General features: G+C 40.3%; 1 protein-coding gene across 2 annotated transcripts in view; it reads left to right on the forward strand.

The window, feature by feature from the left end:
• The first annotated feature begins 1,186 nt into the window (after positions 1 to 1,186).
• Positions 1,187 to 24,024, forward strand: part of SPG11 (SPG11 vesicle trafficking associated, spatacsin) — a 109,919-nt gene continuing 87,081 nt past the window's right edge. For both annotated transcript variants that reach the window (XM_078592453.1, XM_078592454.1), the window contains exons 1-10: positions 1,187 to 1,815; positions 7,774 to 7,985; positions 10,923 to 11,165; positions 12,825 to 13,014; positions 13,956 to 14,102; positions 16,435 to 16,841; positions 17,243 to 17,388; positions 21,376 to 21,481; positions 21,957 to 22,112; positions 23,376 to 23,587. In XM_078592453.1, the coding sequence (XP_078448579.1) occupies positions 1,469 to 1,815; positions 7,774 to 7,985; positions 10,923 to 11,165; positions 12,825 to 13,014; positions 13,956 to 14,102; positions 16,435 to 16,841; positions 17,243 to 17,388; positions 21,376 to 21,481; positions 21,957 to 22,112; positions 23,376 to 23,587 (2,166 nt within the window). In that variant the 5' untranslated portion in view covers positions 1,187 to 1,468. The remainder of the gene's footprint in view (positions 1,816 to 7,773; positions 7,986 to 10,922; positions 11,166 to 12,824; positions 13,015 to 13,955; positions 14,103 to 16,434; positions 16,842 to 17,242; positions 17,389 to 21,375; positions 21,482 to 21,956; positions 22,113 to 23,375; positions 23,588 to 24,024) is intronic.

Consider the following 24,024-nt stretch of genomic DNA (forward strand, 5'->3'; position numbering starts at 1 on the left):
TGAAATGTATCCGAATACTGTAGCCTCATCACAATGCACCGTTGACTCCTTATTTTGACCAACCATTTATCTATTCTCTGTTCCTTCTCAATTAAGTTTCGTCGTGAAATTTGATAACGCTTTTAAAATGTATTTAGATGCCCATTTTGATGTTTTTTTCTTTCATCCACTTTCACATTTGACCCCAACGCATTACTATCTCCAATAACGCATATCCAGTTTCTTGTTTTATCCAGCTTCCATTCCAATATTGTCTTGATCTAGTTTCTCATTCGATCCAATACCTTATTCGATTTTGATGTTACTTTTAAATCCGGTATTATAACCTCAGCCAGTATTACCAATTCTTGGTTCAGTTCCTTATCCAGGTAATGTTTTTGATACCCTTCCAACGTATTTTTGATTCTATACAATTTGGTATCCTAACCAGCTCTAGTATTATACGGCCTCAAATCAAGCTCAATTTTAAGTAAAAATTTTTTAAGTAAACGGTTGTCTTAAAAAAAGAAGTGTTTAAAATGTCTTACCTCTGATCTGTGTCAATGAGGAAATGTCAATGTGTTTGATCCAATTTCCTATTTGCTTTAGCTCCTAAAATCCAATCCCACTTTATTCTATTTGTTTGAATCTGCTCCAGCTATACAGGATAAACCAATCCACCTACTGTAAATCCATTTTGCTATCCAATATAGCTCTATAAATTACAATTTCTAATCAATGTTATTTTAACCGTGAGTTTTCCGATTGAAGTAGAGTAGCTACCACCATGGATTTAGGTGTTGCCCTCAGTGAATGCCATCAAGTCATGATAAATCCACTGCTGGATAAAAGCCACCCCCACGGCACATGATACTGCAACGTTTTAATCCACCTAGCACTTGCACCGAGCCAAAATTCATAGCTAAATCTCCTCGGTCGACATTCATCAGAGCTAAATGGGGCATAAAATCAGGGGTCCTTGCCTGAAACGTCAGCCTTTTGTAAATGTTTCTGTTTGTCAGTTTTTTTTGTTTTAGGACCATAATTAAAAACCTAATCTTTTTGCATATACAGCGTACAACTTTGGTTTTGTCGTTTAACAAGGCAGTGCTAATGAACAATGTGACGAGGTGTTTGTTTTAACGGCTGAAAGAAAGGGAAGTTTAGGTAGCCAGTCCACGTTGTGTATTGAAGCGCCGCACATGCCATTACTGTACCCACAATGCCTGCTCACACATTAACCCACAACACAGCAGCAGCCACTGAGCAAAACAAAACACACCAAACCAGTTTACTCGTGGAGCAGGTTCAGTAGAAGACACACAGGGGGTGAGGGGGGGGGGTGTTTTACATCATTAAACCGTAACACTTTATTCAAAGATAACGCCGACCCAGGCTGAAAACAAAACGAAAAACACAAAAACGCCGCAGCTGCAATCGCCACCACTGCCGCACGCACGCACAAGGAAGCGGTGAACCTCGGACTGCCATGATCGGGAACGGACAATGCTTGGAGGTTTCCGTGTGGTGCTACGATCGAGAAGACGACGGCCAAGTCGACGTGGATGAAGGAGACAATCGAGAGAATGAGAACGACAAGGACGTGGAGGAGAGAGGCCCGGACCAGGCCAGAGTTCGCTTCGATGCCCCCCCTGCCCGTGCCATCTCGCACGGCACTCGGGGCTCGCCGCCTCCGCCACCTTTCATCGCCGTCCTCGCATCTTCGTCTTCATCATCATCTTCGTCGTCGTCTTGCGGTCGGCATCTTCGTCTCGTCGTCACCCCACATCGCAGCTCAAGGCCACGAATCTTCACGGTGTCCACGGCAGTCGCCGAGTAAGTGGCGTGGCGACGTCGCGGCATTTAAAGAGGCACCCGATGCTGTTACGGAAACTCCAATCGCATCGCTAGACGACCCACCCCCCTACCTACCTTACCCACTTGCTGAGTGTTTAAAACTAAATCTTAAAAACGATTAACAACGCCGTGTGTTGTGTTGTTTTATAACGTGGCGTTTTAAACGATTGTGTGGGGGGTTTGTAGTTGTGTGTAACGCATTTTAAAGGGACAATTGGTACGGACACCCTGGCCGTACTACAACTTCGTATTAACACAGTGGCGTGTACAGAAACTAACAAAGTATACACTTTAAAACAAAAGTCTTATTTTGCGTGCCTATAGCCCCTCGTTAACAATGAAGCGGGCAAGACTCACACACGCCTCGCTTGCTGTGTACATTGCCAGCCTATTGAGTGAATGGGTGTAAACACAACCTTAACATAACTCCCTCCTTCCTTTTACATTTCACTTGGTAATGACGAGAAGGCGAACACGACGCCAAGATTTGCCACTTTAATATTGGTACACATGCGCTGTGTTTTTGTTACATTAAAGAGTATAAACGTCTTGGATCAAAGCTTTAAATAAAACTACAGTACTGCATTTCACTACAGTATCTCATCCCCTGTGTGGCTTTTAAAAACACGCTACGTGTTACTGGTAATTAACAGTTATTATAATAACTTTTGTATATTTCTCTGTTCATACGGACAGAGCAGAAATTACGAAAGTTGCGCCTTGACTTGTGAGGCCTACTAGACTGCGGCCTACAACAGGCTTGGTCCGTTATTACGTATTTTTTGCGTTTTACGTGGTCATATGTTGTTTTTGTGTTTTCATAAGTACGTATCAATCGCAATATTCAAACAAGTTAATTGGCCGTGCACTATGTTTTTTGTTACGTTATTGATTATAGTGGGCTGTTATCGGCTCCTCCCCCCTCCCAACTCGTGACTGATGTTTTGGTTTCGTCGCAATGTTGCATAGCTGGAATATAGAGGATATAAGAGTTTTAAAACTTCTTAAATGAAGTACGCTGTGCCTGGTGGTTTCTTACACCTCATTAAAGCCGCAATGACTTGTGCCCAATAAACGCGGGACGGTTTGCGAGAAAATAGGATGAACTTTAGTCCCCGACTTAATACAGGTAGTCCCCGACTTACGACGGTCCGACTTACGATATTTCGATCTTACGATGGCGATATCGATACAAAATTGTTAAATAATTTACATTTCGCGCGGCAGGCAAACGCAGCAGCGTACGAGGTACGATGCTGTACGTTGGGACGCTGCCGGGATGTGCTGCACGCATATAGTTTATACAGTACGGTACTGTAAATTGCTGTTTTGCTAAATTATCACCATTCTGTAAGACTCCTGGGGAGATACTCTTAGGTTCTTTCGGTAAAGTCACGTAGGTAAAAATACATAATAACAATAATAGACATAATAATAGAAATAAAAGAATAAATCACGATGTTTCGGAGGCAACACAAGTCTCCGTCTTCAGGTGGGACCGTCACAGTTAAATTTATTGTATCAAGTGAGGAAAAATCCAAGAGACAAGCTCTTAAATACAAGTTAAGGGGAAGGGGCTTATCTGAATGTGGTAGTCAATTAATGGAACGTTTATTTAAAACAGAAAGGAATATGCAAAGTAAAAACATGTTCGCGGAAAATTAATCTAGACCACGCTCTGCAATGCATTCCATTCGTACCTTAACGGTAATAAGGTAAAGTCGTAGCACGTTGTCCCCACCTGAAGAAGGACGCTTGTGTTGCGCCCGAAACGTCGTGATTTAATTTAGTTGTTTTCATTTATTTTATTAGATTTTTTTACCTACGTGACTTTACCGAAAAAAACAAAGAGTATAATTTAGTAGGTGTGCATAATCTGCAACACAAATGTAACTTTCATGAGGACGTCCCAAGGCAAAGCGTTGCTAATTGTATAATTTCAAGACGACACAGTACCCTCTGCCAGGACACTCTGCATATCAACACCGCAGCACGCTCCTGCGTCTCGCATTGTATCTTATTGAAACGACTCGAACGACGAACCACGCACTACAGGGAGTCTCTTTTATTAGCACACAGGGCTTTGTGGTGTTGGTCCTGAAGCTCGTTCCTTCCCTCGAACGTCCGGCCCTCCCTGGTGTTCTGCCCTTTTATATAATTTAAGAGGCCACCCCCCTCTTCCCCAATGTTCCGCCACTGTTTTTCAGCTCGCCAAATTCCTGTCCTGTTTCCTGCCTGTTCTTGTTCCCTTTAACACGTAGGCTTTCGTGACACATTTCATCCATAATACATGGTTCTCAGATTGTAAATGTTGTGGCTTTGCTCTCCAACACACCGGTGGTGCTGCACTAGTAACGAATTGGTAGGTTCTGTTTACGTGACAAACCTTACTAATTGGCCGTGTCGGGTGGTGGCGGATTGAACGACACATATGTAGGGGCCGTCCATAAATGACGTCACGCACCTGGGGGGGGATCAGACATTTGTGATGAGGAGGGGGGTTTAGGAAATGTGACGTCACATCAAAATGCGCAACTTTTAAATAAATATCGACAACACGTTCTCCTTATATTCTTGGTTCTTTCGGTAAAGTCACGTAGAAGGGAAATAACACAAGCAATCATCATCAGGTGTGAGAATGATTGTAATTTTTATTATTTTATTATTTCCCTTCTACGTGACTTTACCGAAAGAACCAAGAATATGAATCCCTGCAGTCACAAAACGTTCTACTTAATTAAATAGAGTTTTTAATAAATGTTTTCTCCTACAACATCAGAGTGCAGCGCAGCGCCGCATTTAATACGCACTACAATGACAATATTTTAAAGCGATTTGAAGAATGTTTTATTTATAAAATGGAAATATGGTTGGGGGGGGGCAGAGCTTTGTGACGTCGTATTTGAGGGGGGGTCTGACTTTTTGTGACGCCGTGTGACGAGGGGGGGGGGTCAAAAATCGTCCAAACTCGCGTGACGTCATTTATGGACGGCCTCTTATGCGATCATAACCCAAAACACCTGTGTTATGGATATTCTTGTTCCTCCAATCACTTCAAAGCCTGCCTCCCGACCAATCGTTTTGGAGGCCTCTTTCCACCAATCGGAGACCTTGGCCTATTTTTTTTAATAACCGTTATGCTGCACATTGGCTCTGGGGTGAGTTTGTTAATTTCGGTCATTACAGTATAAACAATATTACGCGCCAAAGTACTTCAACTTTCCAACTACACAGTAAGGGCTTAGCTTTAGCTGAGTCTGTTCGACAATATGTAAAACACTGTTGACCACGCCACACATCTTGTCGCTATGCCTGCTGGGCTATTTCGTCTGTACAGCTAGTCGGCGGAAATTCAGTGAGAAATTAATGTCTTGTCAACGCTCAATTCCATCCACCAACAACCTAGACTCCACTACTCATTACCATTTCCATTTGTACTTTGAAATAAAAAAAAAGATGGGCATGTGCGCTCTGTAGCTGTTTTTCATTAATTTATCATAGTGACACATTCATCTGTCAAATTGAAGAATGAATCTGTCAGTCTCCTAGAACCTAGGCCAGCTATTCACGTGAAATTGTACATTTCCTTGGTGAGGATTTTGCCCGTGATATTGAAGGGTCTCCAGTATTCATTTTCTCTTTCCCCGGACCCCCTGCAAGTAGCATCGTGGACCACAGGTTGGGAACAGCTGACCTTGCCTATAGCGTACATATTGCAAGTGTTGCGAAACGTTGTTTTCATCTCTACTTGGTCACATAAAAGGCATTTAAAAGGAGAATGCGCATTTAATACTGTGTTCCATTCATTGACCATATAGTTTCGTCATGAAAATAAATGTTTTAAATGTACAGCATTTCACTATCACACTGCTCTCAAGACCGCTATCCAATGTGTTTCTACAAATCCTGATCTCATTGGCATTGTCAGATCTGGATGAAGAGAAATTAACTTTTGCTACAAACATTAGGAATAGACACTACTATTTTTTTTTAAATAAATAAATGTGCTCGCTGCAGAATGGTAAAGTATGTACTGTAACGAAAAGCACAACTACTCATTTGGATTTTTACGTAACAATAATTGCCCCCTTTTGACAGACTAATGCCCATTGGTTGGCTGGGTGCTTACTCACCTTGTGCCACTTGGACAGCTGCCACTGGGGGTACTCTATCTAATGTTTGAGTTGTGCTCTGAGAGGCCCTGTAATATAAGGTGCTATATCAAAAAATAAATAATCATTATATTCTAATCTCATAAGTGATGTTCATAACAATATTTTAAACATGTGGGGTTTTGTCAATGGAGGCTTTGTTTGGTGTGTAAGCTTTTTTGTGGGCTCTACAATTCACAAAGATGCTAATGCATATTTCAGTAAGGTATTAAAGAATGTAATACGTCAACCTTGCTGTCACACCTGATGTGAAATCGGTTAAATTAATAATTTCAAATACAATATCAGGTCACATTTAGGTTTGGTATGTAGTTCATGGTCCTTTAATCTTCAAACCACTTAAAGAAGGATTTGTGCAATCTATTTCCCCATCTCCTCCAATCCCCTTCCATAAAAAACAAGGGAAGGCTGAGATCTGCAGAAAAGGGTAGAAATGGGAATCTATGGTCTCTAGCGTCTCCAATATTGCATCTAACCACAAACCTGTACTCAGGTGTGTATAGGCCACAGGAGAAAATTGCAATAAAGGTGCACAGTGTCATCCACAAATGCTTGGCCATGAACTGTGGAGTCGGCATTGGAAATGTCTTTTGTAACATGAAGGTTCTTTTTTTTGTGTCATGATTTATGTGTGTCACAATAACATATACACAAAGTATTATGATTGTGTGAAGAATGGTAAGGTAAAGCGTTACTGTTTCGTGGCATGCATGCGATTTAAATCAATCCATTGCAGAAAAAAATAGATGTATGTTTAACTTATTTCGCACCGTACGTAGCCAACCGTGCTAATTGGAGGTACGGGAGGACAACAAACTAAACGCAATGCAGAGATTCACATTAAATGGTAGAATTCTTTTTTTAATGCATAGCAGCCAACGCAATGTCTGGATCAAAACAATTTTAACTTGGATTCATTGTGAATGTCCACTTCTATCAGCTCAACAAGTTTTTGGAAGCACATTGCTTGACGGACTTAAAGCTTTCGTGACTGCAGGAATTAATATTCTTTGGGTCTTTCGGTTAAGTCACGTAGATAGGTTTAAAGAAAATAACAAAAAACTACGACGTTTCAATCGCAACACAAGCGGTCGTTTTGATCGCAACACAAGCAGTCATCAGGTGTAGTTTTTTGTTATTTTCTTTGAACCTATCTACGTGACTTTACCGAAAGACCCAGAGAATAGGACTCCTGAGATATAAGCAAATGTCAAAATATTATCATTAAAGACAAGCTCATAAAATGTAATATTAAAAAACAAATGCAATTTCAGGACTGTCCAGTTTTATACTATTCTCCAGTTTACCAGCATTGTAATTATACAATCTCATTGTTAATAAAAATGCAGCACGCATTGGGTAGAGTCAATTGACATTCGGTGAGTCAGAGGATAGATGCAGTCAATTGCAAACATTACATTTCCTTTGGAATTTCTGTTGTGCTTAACCCTGAATAATATTTCCCCTTGCTTCTGTCTAGCAAAAGCACTTTTCTCAAGCTTTAAGTATGAATGAATTGCATACTTGAGCAGCTTGAAAACAACTTTTTTAATACAACAAAAAATTAATCACATTTCACTGACACAGTTTTCTTTTATAATATACTATCAATTCATATTCTATCTTAAAATACACCCTGTTAAGATGATCAGCGGCTATTGTTTCTTCCGTGCTTCGTGCACTCGTAATTTGTTTTCTTTTTCCCCGTGGTACAGTGGTAATTTCTCCCTCTCTTCTGTCCCTGTCTTGGTTCCATCATCCCCAGCTTTCTGTGGGAGTGTGAAGCCGGGGAAGCTGCGGAAGGTGGTGGTAGCAACGAGGGTGGAGGTGTGCGTCTGGTCAGCACCGATGAAGACGGCGCCGTCACGCTGCACGAGCTCCAGCGAGATGACGACGGTGGCGACTGGGTCATGGCAAGGCCCCGTACGTGCCAGGCCTCCCAGCTGATGGAATACCTTGGACTGCACAACAGAGAAGGTTTTGTGACAGCCATGACTTATTATATCATTTCAGTCTGTCTGTTCAAGCATTTGAGGCTAAAATGTACCCTTTAGAGTCAATTGCTTGTTTTAAGTATATTTGGCTTGATGAAGCTTTCATTCTCTTGTCGGCAATGGACATTCTCATGCATTCGTGGGGTAATCCAAGAGAGGAGGAAATATAAAATTCGTCAACTGCTATGCATTATGACAGTTGGCATGCATTGGATGTGAGCGGATGACCGTGTCCTCCAAGGTTAATTTCAATCCTATAGCTAGGCTTGACTGTCAAAAGTGACATTGCATCAATGTATAGAAACTTGATTTGCATAACTACTCATCACATCTTATTTAGCCTCGTTTTTCATTGTATGGTTTTGTATTTTGGAACCCGTTCATTCCCACGGTGCTGACACATCACTGTATCTGTGTCTTGGAAGGGCCGTGCGGTATTCTCACCTCAGAGCAGAGTGGGGCCCTGACAACTCTTATATTTGGTATATTTTGATGTTTTAAAAGGTTGGGATGAGTTTGGATGAAGTTTCTTTTGCACTAAGGGATTTTAAGATTCTTATGATTATTTTTTTTAATTTCATATTGAAGATCAATGATTGTATTTTAATAACTTACTGTTGATGCAGTAAATTTCAAATTTTTTGTAATTTTAAACATAAATCATTGCGTTCAAATTTTAATATAAAGGTCCATCGGTGTAACACTAATTCTAATGTTATTGTTCATAAATTAAGAAAGTGACATTTACCTCGTAAAACTTATGCTACATAATGGCACTTTTGGTGGGAAAGTGAGGAAGTGATGTCATGGAAGTAACGACACTTTGTATGATGTAATATTTTAGGATACATATAAAAATGATCTTCTGAAATTTTATTTTGGATGAATGTACAAACCCAGAATACATCCTTTCATATTATTTGGGTCTTTCGGTAAAGTCACGTCGATAGGTTCAAAGAAAATAACAAAAAAACTGTATTTTTAGTTTTTTGTTATTTTCTTTGAACCTATGTACATGAATTTTTTTTTTAATTCTTTGAACCTATCTACGTGACTTTACCAAAAGACCCAAAGAATATGAATTCCTGCAGTCACGAAAGCTTTAAGTCAAGATTTAATACATCTTTTGTTCATAATACAGGTTTTTTTGGGGTTAGATTGCGTAAATATATAAATGTGTCGTTAATCCCGCCACCACCCAGCACAGCCAAATTAGTAAGGTTTGTCACGTAAACAGAACATGCCAAATCATTACTAGTACAGCACACTGTCGTCGTCTTCCTCCTTATACACTACTCATGTGTAACGGTGTTAACATCACTATGGCAGATAGCGTTCCAGTGTTTTTAACAATGAATACTGCATTGCACCCTTCGTGTTAACTGGCGGTAGTGCCAAAGTAGAGATCCTTTACAATAAGTGTTAGCATGAGATAGCATTTGTTTAAAACCAGGCTAGAGAGCCCATTGAGATGAGTTTTTTTTTCAGTACAGACAAAGCAGCAACAACAAAAAATCTAGAATCTTTTAAGCTCACGAATGTTGAATTATTTATTAAATCACCATTTCACATTTCAACACAAGTTTAATAATAGTCTACTAATACGAAGACTGGGAAATGTTAAGGAAAACCTCAAGTGTGTGCGTTCAAGGTAATGTTTTATCACTGTTATGTCGGCTGGGTGACGGTGGTAACACTGGCGCTTAACAGCAAGATGGGCATGAGTTTGATTCTTGAATCGGATGCTTATCTGTGTGGAATTTGTATGTTTTCTCCCTGTTCTGTATGGGATTTCTCTACATTTTCCGGTTACCTCCTGAAGCTATAACAAAAGCATACAATGCAACTGGGATTTGCTAAACAGCTCAATGCTGAAGTAATCTGAAAATTACTCAATTATGATTATACATGCCACTTCCTGTGAAAATTGGCAGGACCCTTGAAAATGTTTGCGGCTGAGTGAGGCTTTCCTTGGTAAACAAGCATAATACTAGTAATGTCACGATCCTAATAATACATGTTTTACTCTCATCCCAAGCAGTGCATCACTTGATATAAGAGAAGCGCTTTTATTTATATAAATAAGCGCACAATTTTATCTATCTGTGATGAATGCTGCACTTTCCGTCGTTTTCATGCAGGGGGCGCTGCAAACCTACGCGCCCCCTGCATGGACGACGGAGGCGCAGGGACAGACGTTCTATTACGTTGGAATCGATCTGCAGACGAAGGTTTTTTCGCACGGCCAGCTCTGTGTCGCCTTATCTCGATCCCGCAATCCCAAACAGGTGAAAGTCCGCATCGAACCGAACCCCCAGCAAGGCCATCTACTTAACGACAAGAGAAAATTCACACTAAATGTCGTTTTCAATTAAGTCTTCCAGATGTAAAATGATATAAGCTTTTAATGAAGAAATACAAATTCAAAACTTAATACAATTCAAAGATGTTTCATTTTAAAACTTTAAAACGGAGCATCGGGTGCTTGCGTGAATGCGTCGTTTGTGTGCAATTTTTTTGTGACTTTCCTGGCCGAAGGCCATAAATGGTATTTTAGTATTTTATTATTGAGCTACTCACAACGTTTTTACAATGGCCTCTTAATCACGCTCGGTGATTAAAGTACTCGCATGTTCGATTTTAAATATTTTCATCACTTTGCGATCAAAGAAAATATTTGAGTTTTTAATCACGGTTGCTGAGGCCCAAAATGCCAAGGGGCCTGCAACAAACAGTATTGATGGTGTAATAGATAATAATGAATACATTTCCTAGTTAGGCTGAAACGAATTTCAGAAAAGGAACAACTGAAGGGAATTAAAAACAAGCATTATCCGCGCCATCATAAACTTAAATTCAATAAACATCACGTTTAAAAGAACACTGCGATATAAAGTTTTTAATTGGGTTTGTTATCCAGATGCTGGTGAACACCTCTGCTTGAGGCTGCTGAGCTTCGTGGATGGCGTGGCGACTGTTCTGCTGCGTGGTCGTCTCCTCGCTCGATTGCTCTGGCTGGCCGACGGTTGCCATGCCGACGGTTGCTGGGCAGATGTGCAGCTTCAGTGCACGCTGCTTCCTACCACCACGGCCCGGGACGAGCCAGCGGACGTTCGGCTCTGCCTGCAGAAACTGCTCGCGCTGCACGCCGACGGACAAATCTGTATCCTGCTGCTGCCGGCGTCGCAGTGCCTGTGTTTTTATTCTGTTTGAAATGCAGAGCTGTGAATTTAAAACGTTTCTTTGTGGTCGTCATGAGTCGGAGCGCGGCGCTTTTGCAACGAATCGACAGAGCTTCACGGGAAACCAAAAAAAAGCTTTCGATGTGTGAATTTCAGCTCGTAATTTCTGTTTGAGGAAGCAAAATATGCCAAATTTTACGAGAAACATTCCCCAGGTGATGTTTAACGGTGCCGTGAGTGCATGAAATGCGAGCGCGAGTTAAAGAAAGCGCTTTCAGAGCCACGTGTAAATTGGATCTCCTGCCTCTGGCGTAAGAAAACCCCATGGTGCTCCCTGAAAATGAGAGCTACCAAGTCAGTCTTGCCGGAACCCAACATGTGGTGCATCAGTAAGGGACAGGTGCTTTAAATGCCAGATTTCCCTTGGGGAGGGCCTTTGCCGACTGTGGCTAGGTGCGTAAACGAGTTGGTGTTTATTTAACCTGCAGTGTGTTGAGCTGAATTCCCATTAGACTGGATAACAAGGAAGGTTTATTCAAGTTTCCCACCATGTTTCATTTTTCTTTTCACAAGATACAAGGTGTTTAGCACAGCATTTTCTTTTTGTTAAGGAAAGTATCGTGTGGAAATTTTTGGTCTTATCCGTTTTTTTTCACAACTGCAATTATGTTAAAACACAGTTATATTTGCATAAGTTATGGAGATGTAATTGATGCTTAACTCGTAGGTTTTCGTGACCAATATCCATAAGAGGTTTTTTTGGGTTAGATTGCGTAAATATATAAATGTGTCGTTAAAATCTGCCACCACTCTACACAGCCAACTAGTAAGGGTTGTCACGTACTAGTGACGAATTGGCATGTTCTGTTTACGTGACGACCCTTACTAGTTGGCTGTGTCGGGTGTGGCGGGTTATGACGACACATATTTACGCGATCTAACCCAAAGAAACCTCTTACGGGTAATTGTTGCTGTCGTATGTGTATATACAGCATTTGCAAAAATACTTTAAACCATAGTTATGTTAATGCACTTCACTTTTATAAGAAATTACTTTTCAGAATAATTTGTTGCTGACGTCAAAATAAATATAATTGAAGAAATGCATCAATGAAATTATTACAGTCAATTCATGTAAGCTTTGTTAATTTGAGGACATATTAAAATAGAATCTGCAATTTAATTTAGTATACATTCTATCTATGTTTATCTGCTTTATATTGCATTTTTTTTATTTATCTACCCTTGAATTTAATTTTATCTTTTAAATATAATTAAAATATTGAATACAAAGTACATTGCCAAATATTTACCGGAAACGTAAAAAATGTGCACGTAAATTTGTTTGTAAATAACAAAAAGTAACTTGTTTAAAAACCACCAATATTAACTCCATACAAATTAATAACTTTGACTCGTTAAATGTGCAAATCTGTAAATGGTACAGTGTTCTCTTCTCCAAAAATGTAGAGCAAACACTTGCAAACGACATTTTTCGTTACAACACAAAGGACAGTAAATTTGACTTCAAAAGAAATGATGTATTTTTTTACGCTGCCATTCTGTAACCACCTGCACCTTTTGAATACCCCATTCTATCATTTGAAGAACATCGTTTTTCCCTAATAGTGCGAACCCAGATATCTATAGCACAATCACTGGAGTGTGTGTGGGGGCAATTGATCTTACACTGATCCTGCCATCACCCCCGTCGGGCCTTGACGGTGGCACACCGTTTGGATTTTTGAGGCCATCGGATGACCTTGGGGTGATTGTGGCGGTGGACGCCTCTCTACGTGCCGTATGCGTCTCCCCTGTCGACTATTTCAGGTGTGTCTTTCTGTTATGTCTGTAAAACTAATTTAAAGCGACTCAATTATAACATCCAGTGGAAGATGCGTTTACGTTAATATTAGGTAATTGTTCACACTCAGCGGTGCAATGAATTGTCACGGGGTTTCGATTTGGTTCAAGAATCGATACTTTTTTCGTATTTTCTTTTAGCAGTTCCTATTATTTCTCATGTTTATCTCAGAGTTGTCCAGTTTTGTCCATTCCATGAGTCTAAATGCAACAGCATAATTTTCTTATCATGTTCATAAATCATAAACAATCCATAACCACATTCACAATTTGATGGCACGTATAGCAAACGTACGATTCGATTTTAATCAGTTGGTTCACAGACAAATTCCTGCTTTTTTCGTATTGGTATACAAAGCATAATCAAGCTACCTAGTACACAGTTTGTAAGGATACATTTAACATGTTGAATGGGAGAAGCGGCGTCTAGATTGCATTGACATGGCACTCATTTACCTTGGACAAATGCACAAACTCAGCTACTGACATTACAATTTTAAGCATTTAATTACAGAAGAAAGCTCTGATTGCTGTAAGTTACCTTTTTTTTAGGAGTAATATATATATAAACTGGATATTATACACAGTATGCTTCTCATTTTACATATCTTGTATATATTCTGTATACTTTTGTCATGCATCAAATTTAAAATTACCCTCAAATGAAAAATGGTATTAACACCAATGATAGTCTTGTAAAAAGCTTTGCCGTGAACCCATTATGGATCCATTAAGGGACCGCAGTTATGCATACAGCAGCAGCGAGACAAATTTGCATACGCGTGATAAGGTGACATGAGCTTTATATTCATTGCATAACGTTCAGTGTCACGCGCCAAATGTCAGCACGAAGTAAGGCATCAAAATGTTAATGGATGCTTGGCTGTGCCATGACCCTTTTTTGACAGGAGGTTTCCAGATCACATGTTTCAGGGAAGTTGGCTTGAGGATCCACACACTTCCAGCCAAGAAGAAATTGACGAATTGGATGAGGATTTGGATGAGGATGATGTGGAGAGGGCCTTTCATGCCCAGCTGCCGTTCAACCCGGACAGGTTTGTGATCAGCTTCTCCAGTCATCAGATTGCATGCCTTGCGTTCTGTAAACACGACATGAGTGCTCATTTGTTTGCTTATGGTAATGAAAGTGGGTTTTGTTTATATATCCAAGCAAGCCTCGCTGTGTCTTTTGCTAGTGGGATGGAACTGGAGAGCCTGAAGAAAATTAATGAATCTGGGAAAATACTATTCATCGATAATGCTGCCTTAAAAGAAATCGATATAATGGGTGATGTTTCAGGCCCTCTTAGCACACCAAAAATTTATATATTAAAAAAGCGACACCCTTTTACATTAATGAAGATAAAATTAACTTATGTGTTTTTCCTTTTAAGGCAGTGTTATTGACGTTATTTATTGTTCTTGTGTATCACTGCCAATGCAGCATCGCCAAATAATTTGTTTAATATCATTTTTTATGTATTGTACTTATAATTTCATAGGCCAGCCAATTCGGGAATTTCATGTACACGATATGGATTGGTTTAATTCATGAACCATGTGTCGAAAGCATTTGATTACAGGCATGTGTCATTGTGATTGGTGTTTAATAGTTACGTGATTTCTATTGATAATTGAAGTTGATAGGAAAACACAGGTAAGGTGGAAACATTTATAATTTGTTTAGGATATTGGAGGCCATGTCAACTTGAAATAAGGTAGCCTGTGAGGTTAGGTTTCAGGGGAAAACAATAGTTATTAGTTATTTAACAATTATGTAATTAAGCGCTAAGTATGTCGAAATATATGCGAGTTTGTATTTTATAAAAAAAAATGTAACACCCCTGCATCCATGAAATTTGAATGCATACAGTGATTTTAATAAGGGATTTCTTTCATCTTGTGGTTTTGAAAAAAGAGATGATGGAGAGTTATGTTTTTGAGTTGTAGGTTTAAGGTCTCATGATTACTTGTGTTGCGGTCGAATGCTTTTTACAAACAACCTCAAAATTGCTGTTGGATTTTGTGAGATGGTTCTGTTCTCAAGATTATCTTGTGCCCCCTTTTAAGATCACTGTTTCATTGGTTTCATGGCTTTATTTTGGTGATTTCGAAAAGTGTATTGGTTTAGCCATGTTTGTTTGTTGTAGTACAGAGTTAGACTGATGGCCTTAATCTAAGTTGTCTTGTGGTTGTTGTTGGTTCTTTGACTTGCATCCCACTGGGATTTTTGCACACAGCGTTGGTGTACGGTGTTTTTTTCTGCAATATTTTGCTGTCTTTTCTTGGATTTTCTGTTTGCACTCAGTCACATATTCACTTTAAGATGTTTTTTTGTTCATATTTTTTGTTTGTTGCGGTTGCACCCGATTCAAGAGCCGAATGGCTCACAGGGCTATACCTAATAAATGAACTTGAACTTGAAGAGGGTGAGCTGAACCTGTGATGTATTGGCAGACAAGTGTGTGTTCGTGCTATTTTTCACAAAAAGGTCACATGCAAAGCGGGTAGGATGTATGACCTCGCCGCTGTGGTAAAGCTAATGGGCTGAGATGCTTTCAATGATATCATTAACCTCTAATCCCTCTTCCTTACGAAGCCTTATAATCAAGTAGTCTGAGCCAGCCTAATGAAGAAACATACATGTGTTTGGAATAGATAGATAATTAATTTTAAAAACCTCGTGGGAGAATGAGTGTTTGTTTCGCATCAAAATGCAGTACAGTACTTGAAGATGCTTCCTTGTTACTCGATTCTCGTAATAGATGTTCACACAGATCTGATTAACTTTCTGCACTTTTGTAAAGCATCTTATCTGTAACACGGATTACATTTTCTAGGCGTAGATGTATTTCAGTAAGGATGGAAGCGTGTAATTACCTTTTGCAAAAAAATAAGTCTGACTTTGGGTATTATGGACATTGGCTTTGTCCACAATATCTTTTTGAAAAATAATTCTCATCTTAAAAAGTGGTCTTCTTTGGTGTGAACACTTTAACGGACTTCCACCATTAAGTCTAGTCTAGATAAACATGTACTTCTGAGACGTCTGCAAGTTTCGGGGTGTGTCTCGTTCATTGCTCAATTTGAACGCACAAGCAAAAAGCGTTAATTTTATTTAGAGAGGCATAGCACCATTGTTTTTAAAGACATTGTACTCACCGCACAGAACTATAGTGACATGATAGCACTCTTTGATAGCTGGCGCCAAACTGTTCCACACACCCTCCAGCATGGCCTTGTGGGAGACTCGTACAGATACATCATCTGGATGTAATCTTAAGAAAAACTTATGAATGACGTACACGTACGTACATGTATGTTATTGGAGTGGTAATGGGTTAATATGCCAGGGTGTTACACAGAATGTGTGCTTTTTCCCCGCAGGTCGTGGGAAGCGCAGCTGGAAAGACTCCACGCGAGCATCGATAAGGCTTATGGTTGCCCTCGGCAGCCTGGCGCTGACGACGGCGTCAAAGATCCCGCACGAGAAAAAACGACAGAGTTCAGCTCTGCAGAGGCTTCATCGTGCGACGGAGGCAACTTTGAGCAGAATCCTGGCCTGTGTTTTGCCCGTCTTCTCGAGCCTGTCGAGCAAGTTGAGAGCGTCACAATTTTTTCCATCTGCAACACCTCAGTCCTGTTTGCCATTGGCCATCCAAATGGCGAGACGAATGGGGTAACTGTGGTCCTGTGGCAGTTTTCGAGTGGGATCCTGATGACTCACAATATGGAAGGACCTTGCATACCTGTAGAAATGGAACAAGTTGAGCATCCGTGTTTGCTCGTGAAAGGTAATTTTTAAAAATGATTTGATTAACTTTGGCACTTTGTGCAAGTCTCCTGATTTACTGTGCGATTTTTCACGGTTCTGCCATGTAGCTTTTTAATGCGTGTTCTGGTTGTACAAGCTCGTTGTCCGGCATTGCCTTGACCTTTCATCCTGAAGAGGTTCCCAGCACGTGGAGGGAAACGTCGTAAATAATGCCAAACAATACGTGGTAAAACCTGACTATAATTGGGGGAGAGCTCTAAATGAATAGTTGGCAATTTTGAGGCCTCTCCGTGTTTAGAGTATCAAAATTGGTTGCTTAAAACATGGCTTAAATGTCGCATTGTTTTTTTTTGCACGTACACACATATATTATACATCCCCATTTAGTGCATGCATGCGTGCGCTTATTCTTTTCTCCAGGAACTGGCTTGAGCATGGTTCTTTTTGGAATTGGTCAGGATGAACTGTTGAAGCGCCTCATGATTCATTCCGGCGTTGGTGTGGTGGATGCCGTCTGCGACCGCAACAACTGGACCCGCTGCTCCATTCCCATCCATGCCCTGGAGGTAGGACTGGCCCCTGTGACGGCACATACCAAGCACCGGTTGGCACTGCTGTCTCTGATCATTATCGTGGTTATGAATGGCTAGAACCTGCAAGTATATCCGTTGACCATCATAGAAGGTTTGGCGATACCTATTATTGTATGCAGATTGCGATTCCAGCGTTGCATCCTGTGTTTGCTATTGATTATCATTCATAACAGCGATACCGATACTTTGTTATTTCCTATTGATTCTGGGACCACGAATCCTTGCAATTTCCCATATCACAATACTATTACGCTACTTATACAGGCGAACTAAATATTTGTTTAGCCTTACAATTTGACCATTTACTGGCTGTGTTTTAGTTTCTGCTTTATTATCTTATCATTATCAATTGGCCACGAGCTATCCACTGCTGGATGAAGGCCTCTCTAAGCCATCGCCAGCCCTTGTGTTCCTGTGATGCTAGCTACAATATTCTGCTGCTGCTCCGTTTCCGTGAGGGGGGACACAGATTCAGAGGGAGACAGAGATGAAGACGCACAGAGAAACATCTATGTATGTTGAACTGATTTGACATCGCACGTAGCCAACCGTGCTATACGGTTGGCTGAACAGAGGGTTGGAGAGGGGCGGATATGCAGAGGTCGAGGGAGAAACACGAAGATACACAGAGGGAGATGCAGACACAGGGAGAGACCGACAAATAGAAATAGAGATCGAGACAAGGATACAGTGGCGGAGACATGTGCCTGTTTATTGAACGACATTTACAAAAAATATTATTCGGCTTCAAATTTAGATTTGCGGAGACCTCCATCAGGTTTTTGGTATTCAGCCAAATAGTACTAAGTGCTCATCGTTGCACGTCCAGTTGTTTATTATCTAGCAATATTCACGCAGGATTATGCAACATCTTTTTCCAGTTCAAGGGGAGAGATAGGCATTATCTGCAATACGTGTATTTCTCGAGCAATACTCAGTATCAGGATGACACTGGCAATACCCCCCTAAGGTATTACAGAGATGTATTGCGATTGCCTGTATCACCCTGCACTATTGGAGAGCCCTAATCTGTAAAAGCTGCTTGGGTCGTCGATGACACTCGCAAGCACGGGGGGGGATTACCATTTAATTTGCTGTCCTCGATTCGTCCGTTGCTTGACGGCGGAATATGCTGGTAACATAACAACATTAATCAGTCATTCATATGCAGTGCTCATGTGAGGAGATTAAACACGAGTCTACCAAACATTGTGGTTCATTAATTATAAAGCTATAAGGAGCATATGCAAATAGTAGATGTATTTTTTCTTATTCCTTATTGTGCATTAAGAAAATAATACAATCTGGTGATTATATAGCTAGACAACTCCAATGTAATGCATTTCAATGGATGAATATACAGAAGTTTGAATGAAAAGCCGATGGAATTATGGGATTAAACTAGTACCAAAATTTGCATCTTTGGGTTTCTGTCATCCATCGGACAAAAAAAAGAATTGTTCCTTTGTCAAGCGCTTATAAAAGTAATATAGCTTTATAATGGCCAAGCTGCAGAATTATGGAAATGGGTGAAGACAAACATTTCTGTGAATAAAATGGAAGCATTTTTAATGCATTATTTTGAAATTGCATGCCAGCATGAAAGTACACGTTTTAAAAATACCTTCCTATTGTAATGTTATCAATATCGACTTTATGATTCATGATAAACGGGCATTTAATAGGAAAGAGAACATCCATTATATCAGCACAACCTGAAATAAGTGATTTAGTTTGAGTGTCTGGCATTTTTTTTAATAAGTGAAAAATCTTTCAAATTATTCATTCTGGAAAAGTTTTGCTGCTTGTAAATTAATTATTGATCTTTAGAAGTATATTTAAACAAAACAAGTTAGCAAAATCAGTAATAAAAGAAAAACTAAAATATGTTTAAAATCTTACATTAAAAAAATCGACTGCCTAATAGTATGGTACTAAAAGGCCCAATAGGTTTTTTTTTTGTGTGCAGGATATTAACGATGATTAGAAACAGTTTTTTTGCTGTGATTTATGCCGTCTCAAATAAAATTGCCATGCAGTTGAAGTTTAAACTACATTTTGGCTGTGCAAATATAAAGGTTTTTTGCAAGGTCGCTGGTAAAATGTCCATAAATAATTACTGATAATGCATACTGTCGGGTGGAGTGGTGACCCATTGGTTAGCATGCTGCGCTATGAACCTGATGAGCAGAGTTCGATTGTGAGCGATGGCTGACATGAATGATATCTGAATTGGTCCCTCAGTAATCCTGATAACAACCCCCACTAGCCTTCTTGGTGAAGTATTGAAATTCGACAATAATTTAAAGTACGCCTTTTTTTTGTACGCCTTTTGGCGTCCTCTGGTCTAACACCGTTTGAGATGAGGCTCAAAAGAAAGCTGTCTTTGGTGTGGACCAATCAGTTTCAAGGACAATGCATATATTATCAGTGTTTTTTGTTTGCATTATTGTGGTTAATGCAGACATGATTCCTTGTAAAAGGTTTCAGTTTTGTGTTTTAACAACTTAATACCTGTTTTGTTGCCAGATAAAAGGGGAAAAACTTATTCTCAATAATTTTAAGGATTTTTTTAATCTCCAGTCTTACGAGGGTTGTCTGCATAAAATAATGGATTTACATCTCATCTTTTGAGCTATACAATGCTTAATATATTAACATTATTTGTGATCGTATGTCATAATTGGCAGAATAGTGGGCACAATGATTAGCATGCTGCTGTTAACCCAGTGATCTGAGTTTGATTCCGGGCCACAACTAATATGAGTGGGGAGTAATATTTGAACCCATCCTCCTTCACCAACCCGTCATGACCAGCATTGTGAAGTCAGAATCCGAATCAGAATATGTATTTATGCTGGAGGAATCCGATGAGCTTTAAAACTCTTTGACCTACACGGAATGTAAATGCCTTTTTCCAGCAGTGGTTAGACAAAGGGCTGTACGTAACTGTTTATTTCATTGTTAGAATATGCTACTCGGATATTTATTTTCAATTTACCGGCGAACATTGTACAATGTTATGAAAATGTGCCCTTTTTATACTCCTAACTTATATATGCTCAAGTTTGAATAACAAGAACCAAGGTATTACACAATAAGCCTCATTATTTGCTGAGAATTAAATATATATTTTAAACGGAAGACACTTCGATCGCGTTTATTATGTTGTGTCGGTAGCAACCTTGTCTCTGTAAAATGCAAGAGGCTGCTGTATAACTTATTTTTTGCTCAGAAAACTCGAAACTACATTGTCATCAGTTTGTCCTTGACATTTGGAAAAATACAGATGTTTTCATGCTGCTCTTTAAGTCTGGCAAACACACCTCGTACAAGATTATAAAAAAACAAGTTTGGCTGACTGGCACGTGGGTGGTGAAGCATGCAAGTGCATCTTTTAGAATCAGCTTTTTTTCACGGATGTCCAGTGGTGTTGTTACTGCGCACATCTGCCTGATGATGTCACTTGCATCACACTTGCATCTCACAGTGTGCGTCATATTGTGACCCCCCCCCCCCCTAACCCCCCTAACCCCCCACCCTCCAACCCGGCTGTTTATCTCACACAAATGTCTGGGCAGTGCTATGTCTTGGAAAAAAATCTTGGACAGACGTTGAAAATGTAACAATAGCTTTGTGTAATGTGTGTAAAACTTTATGCAAATTAGATTTGGGGCGATGAAATTTTTAATTGGTTATTAAAAGATGAGAGTAAGATTTACACATAAGTCATGATACAAGAAATAGCCCTGAAGGAAGAGAAATTAAATATGGGCAACATTGAAATATACAAAAAGATGAACTCACAATAGTCATTGATAACATGAAAAAAATACGAATGTATAATTTTTCATTATGTAAAACATTTTGTATATTTGCATTATCATACAATACCGTGACAATTTCCATCGGCACACTTGCATCTTTTTAATTTCCTCGAATTGTGTGCTTGCGTGTTAGGCCGCTCTAAAGAACAGGCAGCTTGACACGGTGGATTTCTTTCTCAAGAGCCAAGAAAATTTGTTTGATGTGAGGGAGGGTCAAACAACATTGACGCAACTGAAAGGTATGATCTGGCGTATTCAATAATGCAGTCAAGAGACGGTTATTTAGCACATAAACAGTGTGGTTTTCTACGTAAAATGTCACATTCAGCAAATTGTGCTCGGCGGGATGATTTATGGATATCTTGTGTTAAGAGTTACGCCAAGACGTTTTGATTTATGTGTAATCTCCAGCCCACACTAATGTAATTGGCCATGTATTTAATTTGGAGAAGCAATAGAAAACGTCACAATAAATTTTCCCTTCAACCCAGTGAAATACAATTATTCAACTTCAACAATAAGGTATAATTGGTACCTCGCAAACACGCTGTGCCTAAAATTATACGCTTGCCATTTGCGCCATTATTATATGGCTGCGTATTTTTCTTTTTGGATAGTTCAATCTGACAATACGCACGGATTAGATTTGGGACGAATTAAACAGCCGCTAAACCGTGTCAATGGCAACGTTGATTGCGTGCATGCCAATTCCAGGCCTCCAGGATCTGGTCCCTGCACTTGAGGTGCTGCGTCACGCCGTTGCAGGGAGCAGCGCGGATGCGTCCTCCCAGCCATTTGCCGAGCAGCTCCTGCACCGCGCGCTCGGTTTCCTTCACACCCAACTGCGCCGGCTGTACGACCCCACTCCCAGTACGTTACCACTTTCACACACACTTTGTGAAAGACCCAACGCGGAAGATCCATGGGTTTGATCTTCCACGAAGCTCACGGTCCACCCTAAACTGCATCTGCACAAACCATGGCAGCAGATGCCATGGATACCTGGCATTACCATGGTGTGCTGATCTCGTCAAGGAACACAAACCATCACGCAAACTGCGGTCATTCTCGCAGTGGGTTTTGGCTAGCCATCGAACAAAAGTCAGTCAGTGCATCGCGCAATTTCGGATGCGCTTTTGGAGCCGTCTGGAATGTTCTTCCTATATTAGGAAGCCACTGGAGCTATCCACTTTTAAATCTAGATGGAAAATGTATTTCTTTAAACTACTTTTTGTGTTTAGTTTTTTGTCCTCCCCCCGCATCTCTGATGAGCACGGGTGGCTACATACGGTGCGAAAGAAGTTCAACATACATGCATAATTGGAAAATTAAAAACTCTCCAGTGTGCAACTGTGGTCATCCAGAACTGCCCGTACAATATATCACGACAATGCCCGATCCACAAATACAAAGGAGGCATCACAGTGGTTATCTGACTTGAATGTGATATTTTGGTTGTGTCCTCTGCATCTCCATCGGCTATATGAATGAAGAAGACCACTTAATGCAAAGAAATTGAACGGAGAAGTTTTTTTATCTCTAGCCACAGTGGTCATTTGTGACACTTTCTACAGTGAATTTGTGTAAACTGAGCTGAGCCGATTCGTGTGTGTGTGTGTGGTGGGTTGTACTTGTATATTTTCAATACAGCGCTCTGGAAGTAAGGGCTGTGGGTTGGTGGATTGCATAGGTTTGTGTGAAATGCCCAAACGCCCTAAATGGCTATCGAACAACAAGTGGGTTTGTGAACGTCCTGTGTTGATATTCAAACATGTTTTCTTGAAAATTGGTTTCAAAGTGAAAAGAAATGGTTTCATTTGGTTTATGATCGCATACACACTTTTTATACGTTTTACTAAAAAATAAACAAGTAAATAGTAAGCCTGTACGTTCGTCTCCCTTGCGAATTGATGAATTGGCACTGTTTGAGTGTTGTAATTCGATTCAAGAACAGGTTTCTTCTCTTGGAGTGAATGTATCGGCCTCTAGCAGCTGCAGAGGGTCACGTGACCCCATCATAAACATGGTGGACGCATATAAAACAAACATTTCCTACACGCTTTATGGGGCGCACTTATTGTCAACGTAGTAATCTCCCCAAAATTGACACCACGGCTTCTTTTGTCTCTCGAGGCCTCGACCAGCACCAGCAGAAGTGTGCACAGCTCCTGATGGGATTCCTTATTGAGCTGCGGCAGTACATGCGGCGCTACCCGTGGCGGCAGGACGAGGAGGAGGAGGTGGAACACGGAGGTGGTGGTGGCGGCCACGCGGGTAGCGGAGAGTCGGACGAGGAAATCTTGGACCTGCCCGGCACTGAACACTGGGATGAGCTCCCCACTGATGTAAGTGTCGCTGCCTTGCTGCTTTGTGCCCTTGTGCCGACCGTTGTTCTCTTGCGAGTTTAATTTCTTGAAGTAGACCAGGGGGTGAGGAAACTTTTACTTACGTCGGGCTTTTAAAAAAAATAGCTTTTTGTAGGCCATTATGAACACACACACACACGTTCCTAGGTCATTATTGTCTTCGCAAGAGGCTCCTGCAGTGAGAGACGTGACAGAATGCTGAAATGAAAAAAAATGTCGTCTTATTGCCCTCTAATATACGATCATTATAGCTCAGATGCTTGCCATGATGGATAGATATCATTAGTGGCCAATTTAATTCTTAAATTAAGTCGTGGGTCATATTTGGCCTACAGGCTAAAGGTTCCCCACGCTTACAGACATTTTGGCAATTATTAGCGTATTAGATGTCGCATTGCTTGTTGCAGCAGAGTCAT

Source organism: Lampetra planeri, chromosome 3 (assembly GCF_965212315.1).
Source record: "Lampetra planeri chromosome 3, kcLamPlan1.2.h2, whole genome shotgun sequence".
Taxonomy (NCBI): Eukaryota; Metazoa; Chordata; class Hyperoartia; order Petromyzontiformes; family Petromyzontidae; genus Lampetra; species Lampetra planeri.